Source organism: Montipora capricornis, unplaced genomic scaffold, assembly GCF_036669925.1.
Source record: "Montipora capricornis isolate CH-2021 unplaced genomic scaffold, ASM3666992v2 scaffold_506, whole genome shotgun sequence".
Lineage (NCBI taxonomy): Eukaryota > Metazoa > Cnidaria > Anthozoa > Scleractinia > Acroporidae > Montipora > Montipora capricornis.
Genome location: NW_027180246.1, coordinates 187,581 through 197,500, shown reverse-complemented (window position 1 = coordinate 197,500; position 9,920 = coordinate 187,581). Strand labels below are relative to the sequence as shown.

At 39.2% G+C, this 9,920-nt stretch overlaps 1 protein-coding gene across 1 annotated transcript in view; it reads left to right on the top strand.

Moving 5' to 3' along the window:
* LOC138036848 (uncharacterized) overlaps window positions 1-6,776 on the top strand; it is a 29,968-nt gene extending 23,192 nt beyond the window's left edge. Inside the window, exons 11-16 of the mRNA XM_068882914.1 lie at window positions 949-1,735; window positions 2,563-2,654; window positions 4,155-4,223; window positions 4,371-4,469; window positions 4,582-4,786; window positions 5,727-6,776. Of these exons, the coding sequence (XP_068739015.1) occupies window positions 949-1,735; window positions 2,563-2,654; window positions 4,155-4,223; window positions 4,371-4,469; window positions 4,582-4,786; window positions 5,727-6,163 (1,689 nt within the window). The 3' untranslated portion in view covers window positions 6,164-6,776. The remainder of the gene's footprint in view (window positions 1-948; window positions 1,736-2,562; window positions 2,655-4,154; window positions 4,224-4,370; window positions 4,470-4,581; window positions 4,787-5,726) is intronic.
* Window positions 6,777-9,920: the final 3,144 nt, after the last annotated feature.

Sequence of the window (9,920 nt, the reverse complement as noted above, 5' to 3'; positions counted from 1 at the left end):
GTCCCCCAAAACCATGTAAACTCTTAAAACGTTTTACGATTTCTTTAATATTCGTAAAGATAGGGAAACAAAGTGATTTTCACCCCACCTATGTCCAAATAGTAGGTCCAAGACAGGATTTTCCAGTAGTCCCAAATCTGGTATGGTACATGTAAACGCTGAGCCACTTTCGATTTATTTTTTACCAGAATATTCAAAGCCAAAGAAAGTTTTTATTTCAGAGCGTGACCAAAATCATGACACAAAAAAGAGCAAGCGTTGTCTATAACTTTCTCGCAATATGATTGGTTTATTTCCCAAGATGGGCGTTCCTGATTGGTTATTACATTGCGTGACAAATTGACGCGAGCATGACGGGTACAGCATTGTCTGACTCTTATCGACAACGGCAAATTACCCAATCAGATTGCGGATGCAAACAACATCATCTCTCCATGGAACTATCTGGAAAGTTTCGCTTTAACGTCATTTGAAATGCTGTAACGTGATCGGGCAATCGAACTTTTTACTGCCCATATTAGGAGTTTCCTTGGCGGAAATAAGAAGAAGGTTTGTTTTAATCTTGCCAAACATTGGTCCGTGAAACAGATTGCAAACACTTTTTCAAATTCATAAGAAAGTCGCTCTATGTCCAGAAATGCACATGTGATGCAGGCCCATTTTGATAAGGGTCACGAAGTGTCCCATTGCTCTTCTCCCCAGCTTCAATATTTATTAAACTGTGATTCGTAAGAGAGGACAAACGGCGAAAATTATCCTAGCTCTTATAGCACCTATCATGTTTATTGTTGGAAACACGTAGCAAGTACTTAGACTTATCGGGACACTTTGTGTTGGAGATCTAAATTAGGAGTGCATGCAATACGTACATTTCTGGATATAAGCACCCAAAGGGCGAGAGCGCAGCTGCTGACAGTGCACGATACCCTCTCTTTTCGTGCTTCGTAGATTCACGATTCCTCAGACCAAACCAAGAACGAAGAAATTGTCGTCACCATTACAGAAGCGGAAGCTGTCAAAACGGAAGGCGCGAAAATTCAAGACATTAAAACCTACAAATCTTCCAATGGAAAATCGAAGGAGATGAGGTCAGAAGGACTCTCGCGAACCACTATCCTGTCTGAGAAAGGTGTTGGTGTTCGGACAACAGACCACGAAAATGACAGTCTAAACATTCGTAACCAAACTGTGTACTCCGTCGATGAAATTCCAAAGAAGAAAAGATCGATCAATACCTCAAGAAAAGTAAAAACTAGAGAATCTACAGTGCTTACCGAAGGACAGTTCCAATTGAAGAACTCTCTCACTTTACGTGAGCAGGCAGTCCAAACTGAGGAATGCCTAGATGATCAAATTTTATCGTTTTCGTGTCTTGAAGAGAGGACCATGCCACAGAAGTTAGCATTTTCAGAAGAAAATCGGATTTTTCCACAATCTCAGTTCAGCAGTGCTTCTTTAAGTCCAACGAGTATTGCTAATCCCTCTTCATACAATTCATCTCTGGCAAAGAATGGAAACAAATCTAAAGAAACTAAACATGATCCTTTAAATATCCCGTCTCCGTTAAGTAAAGAACAAGGAAAGCGAGAAGACCACATAGAAACCTCTCCATATTCAGCTGTGTCTGCATTAGTCTCCGCCTCGACATCGATCATGACTGATATAGACGCAGATCAAAAACAAAGAAGTGAAGATTATTCGATGATGACATCGTTCACGCCATTGGCATTTACTGGTAAGTATATTTAACAATTATTCCAACAGCGTGCGTTGGATATGAAATGGTAAATAGCCAATGAGGCGCGTAGTTGGCCTCATAACCAGTCTCATATCCAACAAGCGCGAATGGAATAATTGTTTTATTAAATTAAGTACGAAATACGAGCGAAAAAAGAAAGAAAATCCGAGTGAAATTGAAAAGGCTTGATAAAGATGTGATGTTGTGTAATACCTTGTGGTCAGACAGACATAGGCTCATCACAAAAACACTTCTTGCCTTTTCGCGTACTTCTAAACGTCGGAATTGATCCAAAGTTTCTAAAAAAAAAATTTTTTTTTTTAATTTTTGGCTTTATTCAGAGAGACATTTCGCTCTCTAGCGAAAGCGTTTTTAGCGCAATCATTTACCACATAAGGTCAAACTAAGGTGTATGAGCTGATAACCGAGATTGAGTGAACCAATCAGAACACGCGAAATGCATAACTTAATAATCATACTTAATCGATTCTTTTAATTTATTATTATTCTATTCAACTAACGACCCTGTTAAATACTCAACCATAGAATCAAGAGAATGACGAAGACAGAATTACTTGGACTGAACACTCTTGGCCTCCACAAACATTTGCAATGTGTCTGCTAAGTTCGTCCGGTGTTAAGATGCACGCAAGACACATTACCCACTGGACGAAGTGCTCACTTTATCTCTCAGAGAGATAGTTCGTATCTGACGAACTAAGTAGACTCAGCCCGAGTTTTTCCCGGCGATCTTTATTTATGTTCTACCACTGACAAAAAAAAAAACGCCTGGCCGATTGTTCTTAACATTTTCGTTTGTCTAGGTGATCGGCCCGAATCAGCGCTGAAAAAGGAAGCTTCTTACTCGAATCTCAACCAACCGGTAGAACGATGGTTGACTGAAGCGGAATTTTTGGTGAGACAACCTTAAAAAGATCGTGAATAATGAACTTGAATTTATGCTTCGTGGAACTGGAGCGAGGCTGAATTAATATGCAGCACGGGAGTTTCGGGCTTTCAGACTTTTAAACTCGTGTTTTGTGTATATAATAAGCTGCATTTACACTCTAACATTTTAGTTAAGCCAGGGAGTAAATGACGTCACTTTCCCATAGGGTCCAATCGGTCAGCTTTGAACGTGAGTAATAGCGGACCATGAAATCTAAAACTTACACTCAAAATAAAAAGCCTTTGATAAAATATAAAGCTCAAAATTTTGCGAGATCAGGTGCCAAGCAAATACTCGTTCAAATTCGGAAGAGATAAAAGGAAGTGATTTCCTTTTTCATCATAATGGCACTACTCTAATACTAGAGGTTTAAAAACCTAAAAACCTCTAGCATCAGCAGCCAATTCAACCCACATATAACAAAGCGGCTGGGAATCTAACCCGAGCGACATTGGTTGGAGGCGAGTGCTCTCGGCGCCATCCACCTTCCCTCAGGCACGCACCTTACTTACTTGTGACTATTACGCTGCATTTTAATTGCGTCTATTCAATGCCCTCTGTTGTTACGGCGGGCAACGGATGATATGTATTGCATATTCAATTATTCTGACAATATTTCCTGCAGAAATCCTTAAATACGTATTCTAAAGTTTGAGGGAAGTTTCTTAAGTATATGAGTTTAAGTCACAGAAAAAGATTCTTTCTATTAAATCTTTTAAACTACTGTGACATAGCCCTTGAAAATGTGAAAGCGTATGTTTTCCTCCATGCAGTAGAACATGTTATATTTTTCAAGATCAAGTGAAGCCCATATCACTGCTGTATATGTTGACGGTCAAATCCGGTCTCAGGTTGAATCCGCTTTTACCTGGGTTAAATTGATCCTCATTTTACCTAGGTTGAATATGCACTCTACCTACTTAACAGCAGCAATCAACCCCCCCCCCCCCCCACCCCCCTCCCAAAAAAAAAAGGATTGAAAACACCTATACCATCCCTCAAGTTCTGTTTTACGCATCTCTCTTAATGTTTCTCATTATGTTATCGGTTAAAGTATTCATACACTTATCCACTCAGTCTCAACATTACAACGTGGTAAGGGAGAAATGACCTGTTCTAAGAACTTAACAGTAATCGAACTCGGACCCTCCAGATCTAATAGTATATAATTTTGTGTCTTTACCACTACACCATAACGACAAGCATGCTCAACCCAACACAGTTCTTTTCGTTATTTACTTTTGTATAATAAAATGAATTGATATCCATGTATAATAATCCTAACCTGACCCTAATTTTAAGTTTCTTCAGTTCATTTGAGTGCGTATTCAACCTAGGTAAAGTAAGGATTACCAGTTACGCTGAAAACGGATTTTACTGGCAACATATATAGAATGAGATTGATGCAGAATCTGAGTTGAACTTTAATTCAGAGTATAATATTTTTCGTTCATTTTGTCACTGCAGAATTATGCAAATAATTTTCGTCAGCATGGATATGACACCATGGAATTTTTGCCTGGAATGACAGAAAAGGTAAACTAATATATCCACACACGTACACATTCTTTAAAGGTAATAAGGTATATATTAAATAACTAAAAAAAAAGAAAACCATGTCATTAACTTAATTACTAAATTCTTCGAGAGCCTTTGAAAATGTGACCGGCACTTTCTTAACAGGATCTTGAAAGTATTGGCATCAAGGAGAGAGGACATCGCATGAGACTTCTGCGAGAAATCAAGAAAATCCCACGGGTAGATATTGAAGAGGGCATTCCGGTAAGTCATGGATAGGAGCCTCGAAACTTTTTTCTCAAAAGTGGAACTGAACGGATTACACGACTATTAAAATTACATGTAAAATGTCAATTGAGATTTTTGCATCTTGTAGGACAGTGTTGAAGACTGGTTGAAAGAACTTGGTCTGGGTGAATATTGGCCCACTTTTGAAAGGAGAGGATACAAAGAGCCAAGCGATTTGGAAGATTTAAAAAACATGAAAAGAGATGGCTTAAAGGAAACGTTTAACATTTGCAAGACAGGCCATTTCAAGAGATTGTCATCTGCGATTCGGAAGCTTCAATATCCTAATCAAGGTAACAAATGGCTTACTAAAATTGTACTATTATACCCTTACTTTACACATTGGTCAGTTCTACTCATTCTTGCACAGTCTAGGCATCTGTTACGATTTTATTTCTTTCTTTGCCTGTAATCAACACCTAGTTTCTGCCCTTCGTTCTCGGTCTCTGTTTAGTAAATTCATGTCGCTAACCTCGTATATATATCGAAATCGTTTTCATTGTATCACTCGCTCTTCATCCTAATCGAGCAATTGGTAAGTGTTTTTTCTGTCTCCGTTATAATTCGTTGTAACATTCCACTCACTTTGTTTGTATTTTTAGGTGTTTGTATTTTTGTTTAGTAATCGTTTATCCCTGGTCCTTGCCATTTCAGCATCTTATGGTTAACATTCTTTCGTTCATCTTGTGTCAACTCGAAATTGTTTAAACACGTCCCACGAAACATTGCATGGTCAATAGATACGGTTAGAATATTTGGTCAAGTTCTTGGCAGTTGGACGAAAATACCATTCTACTTGAATTTTCTGAATAATTTCAGGAGCGTAGACAGTCTCTGGAAGAAAGAGGGGACATTTGCCCCACTCTTTTCCCCGGAACTGTCGGATACACAATTGCAATTTCCCGAATTCTCCACTGGATATTTAAAAAATTAAAATAAATAGCAAAATTCCATGCCGTCATCCATTCCGCCGTCTATTTTTTCGCAGTTAAATTCTTTGTTTTGTTTTTCAAGGGGGGGTCACGGATCCTGAATAGACATAGATAAAATCTTTTGCTTGCCGACAACAGTAATTTGTTGATTTTGAGAAATTTTAACTGTATTTTCCTATGAGAAAAGTGAGTTCAGCCTACCTGTGGATGACTGCGATTTTTCCGAGTATCTTTGACATGTCGTCTCTGTTTTTCATATAACGCTTTAGGTTTTGCCATCTCCTGTACTTTTTTATTTTAGGACAGAAGAAAATCCGTCTAACGCGCCGTGAAATCGATCGACTTCCTTTAGGCTACCTGGATGATATCTACCCCAACGAGTGCGCATTTTGGCATGGGTTACGTGAAAGGTGTCTTATTCCTGAGCTCTCTGCCTTTGACCAAACCTCGAGCCTCAAGGAAAAACTCGTGGAGCTTCGAAACACGTCATTAGTGGTGTTCGCAGTCGCAAATGCTCTGTGGATGATCATTATACTGACTTTGGTTCAACAAAAGGACCTTAAAGTATTGGGTGTTGATATTATAGGACTCGGTTTCCTTACTATCTATGGGTGTATCTTTGTCATACAATTTCTTGCCCTTTTGTGTCATCGTTTTAAAACCGTAATTCATGTTTTAGCGCGTACCCCTTGGAAACTAAGTCCAAAAGTTAGAAACAATCGTGTTTCTCCCGCTTAAGCCTTCGGGCGTTCGCGCTCAGAAGTGTGAACAGACTTTATTCCAGATAACTCGCTTAACGGACAAAATATTCTGAGGCTGGTGTGGGGAATATTTTTAACACCTCTCCGACAGGCTCACCCAAGATTCTATTTTCTTACCAACTGGCTATTACCATGATAAACTGTGTTAATTTCGAATAAAATTAGGCAGAGCTATTGTTATGGTCTTCTTACCTTATTCCGGCTCAGAGCTCTGTGCCGTTGGAAGTCTAAAGAAATACATAAGTGCACTGGACTACCATAGTCAACAGCATTGTTTAAAAGGCCCAGTTTACACGTTGTAACATTGATACAATTATTCTCGTTGGATTACTCTTTAAATTGTTGGAACAATTAAAAAGTAGCGAGTATTCCAGTCTATACGCAAGTTTACATTCATTCCGCTTTTGCGCTAAGCTTTACAATTTAATTTAGCTTACGTGCCTTAGTAAAATATAGGCGGGATATTTACGAAGGAAAATTCCCTTGTTTGTCATGAAAGCCTTAATCCTTCTATTACTGCAAAATGCGCATGCTATAACTGGGTGGAAGAGTCTGTAACGTTAGAAAATAATAAAAGTAGACTTGAGTTCTACGGTTGCAACGAATTCTTTAAGCATTGGGTCGCAACGGTTTGCAGCACCAGCCAATGAAAATGTTCCTGAAACGTTTCTTAGTGTAACAACAGTAAAACAACTTGTCTTGTAATGTGAGAACGTTTGTAGAAATGACGTTGCGCGACAAGTTGTGCGAAAAATTGCAAAGTGTAACAACGCCTTAATGCATTAGGGACCTTTAAATCGTAGGACGAGGACGACTACGAGTACGAATTTTTAGTACTGAGCACGCGCACTTCAAAAAATGTCTGTCTCCAAACCCTATGCACATGCGCAGTACGGAAAGCTAGTGCTCGTGGTTGTCCTCGTCCTCCGGTGTAAAGGTCCCCATTATCACCAGAGCAGGTTGCTAATCTTATAAGGAGAGCTGCTAAACGATCTTGTCTCTTGAATCCAATGCACACCTCGGTGGTTTTTGAGGTCATAGATATACTGCTGCTGGTGATCACAAACATATGATTAACTTGACACTTGAATCTTGTGAATTTGCATTCACCTGAAAGGAGGCATTACTGCGACCATTGCCGAAAAAGTGCAGACTCGACATTGCGCTTAAGAACTTTCGCCCAGTCAGTAACCTCCTTACGTTTCCAAACTATCGGAGAAGGCGGCAGCTATCTAGCTCACCGATTATATATGTCTTGCATATGACCGCTCCTGTCCGCATAGAAACAATACAATGGCGCTCAGTCGCCACTGCTGAGAGTGAAAAACGACATTCTCTTAAATATTGGGGCGCAAAAGGTCACCCTCTTAGTGCTTGGTCTTAGCGCTGCTTTTGATATCGTTCGGCATAAATGGAATGGCGCAGTGGTGAGAGGACTCGTCTCCCAGCAGTGTGGCCAAGGTTCGATTCCCAAATCCGGCGTCATATGTGGGTTGAGTTTATCTTCTCCGGGAGGTTTTTGTCCGGGTACCCCGGTTTTCCCATCTCAGCAAAAGCCAATACGTTTTGATATGTTTAATTTGATTTGCTTTCCTTTGTGCACGACCCCACAAGTTATTGAGCTTTAAACATTATCGTGTGAAAATAAAGTTTCTGTTATATTATTATTATTATTATTATTATTATTATTATTATTATTATTATTATTATTATTAATTTTACTTACCAGGCATCAGCTTGAGAAAGATAATTTTAGTTGCATCAGAGTATTAGGTCACACAGCCTGCACTTAGAAATCTTGGGTCACGGTTTGACTCTTATCTTGCCTCGGCTTTTTACCACCTGCATAATATCAGTCGCAATCGGAAGTTTTTTCAAAAGTCCCGATGCTACTAAAGCTTTCGTCAGTAATAGTGTATTATATGGTTTGCTGGCCTCACATTTTAATAAAGTGCAGCACGTTTTAAGTGCTGCCGCGATGCCAGTATGTCCCGCACCACGCCACTGTCACACCATACCTCTCTTGCACAAGTTACATCAGATTAATTTAAGGTTTAACTTTCCGCGTTTATCAAGGCCATCTTCGGAATTGCGCCAGTCTACATCGAAGAGTTAATTACACTAAAAGTCGAAGATAATCTTTGTTTAGAAAATATTCCTCGATAAACTGGCTACTTTCCATTTCCAATCCTCACCCTATTTTTAGTTTTCACGGCCAATGCGGGGCGATATCAAACGATCAACGCATTAAAGAATTTTCTCCCCCATTGTTGTAAATTATACCAGCCATGAAAAATTTGTTCTCTGCTTTTCTTTCCAATTTGGCTTAGTACCCAGACACCTGCTTGTCAAAATTCGTACCCATGCCTCAGTTCTATGACCACTTACCCCAAATCCATTGAAAAGGGAAATCCGAGGCAAAATTGATGGCAAATTGCAACAAACACTAAAAGGATAAAGAAAATATATGACAGGTTCTTCTACCGAGGAAGTTTTGATTAATAATCAACAGGCTTATGAGAATGGAATGAGCGAGTAAAACAACCTCCAGGAATTTTTTGCCGAGGTTGTGTGTAAAACTAGAATGGTGACTAAAATGATCACGTAAAATGTCAACTTTTTAGGAAAATCAAAAAGGATCGCTCGTAGAACAGGCCTTAGGGTAGTCCGGACGCGTGCGAAAAGTCACAATAACTGCCGTTGAAATAAAGGGCATGGAAACGTCGTTCATCATCCGTCATGTTGAACATTGTAAGGTGCACGGTGACACCAGACTCGACATGGGTAGTCACGTTGACTTTGCGTGGTGTCGGTCGATACAAAAAAGGGGGTGGCATAAGCAATAGGACACCAAGGCTATAAAGCCATTCCATCTTTAACATGCTCAAAGATGCTTTGTGAGTAGAATCACAGAGGTCATATTTGTTCTTAGATATGACTGATCGTTGTGTGACTCGTTTTAGTAACACAGTTGCCAGTTGCTCGCAGCCTAGTTAGCGCTAACCGTTGGTTAAGGGGTACCAAAACCTATAGGTTTCTATGGTATTTAACACTGGTTAGCGCTAAACGCGATTTGAACAACCCGGGCCAGGACGCAGAAACAGTGAAAAATTACTGTTTGGTTGAGTAATAAGCCTCTTCTTGTAGTAAATATATGAATACCAACATTACAATTTTGGAGCAACATTTAGTTCTTTTGAGCAACTTTCCTGGATACTTTTAGAGCAACTTTCTCAAAATATGGAATATCTTGTGGACAGCCCTACCCCAAGACATTGACACGCCTTTCCCACTTTCCATACACAAGAATGATATAACAAAGAAAGCATCTGTCATTCCTCAGGTGATAGAAAGCTAGTTCTTTGTCATTCCTGCCTTTTTTTTCTTATAGGCAGTCTTTTTGTTATCTCGTGACCCTGAGAGAGAAAACATCCTGACATAATTTACATTCCATTCGGTTCTACGTCATTCAACCATAGAAATATACGAAAACGTAATTTTTGTTGTTGCATGAATTAACATGAACGTTTGCCTTGATAATGACGATAGCATCGATGAAACGTAGGGAAGTTGTAAATTAAAATTACAACTAACTTAGAAAAGATATGTTCCCTTAAAAAAGAAAAAAAACTATTTTACAGTCTCTGACGTCTTATTATATGCCACGCAAAAGACTACGGAAAAAGAGATTCAGATAATGGTGTGTTTCACTGTCACGCATCCAAAGAAATATA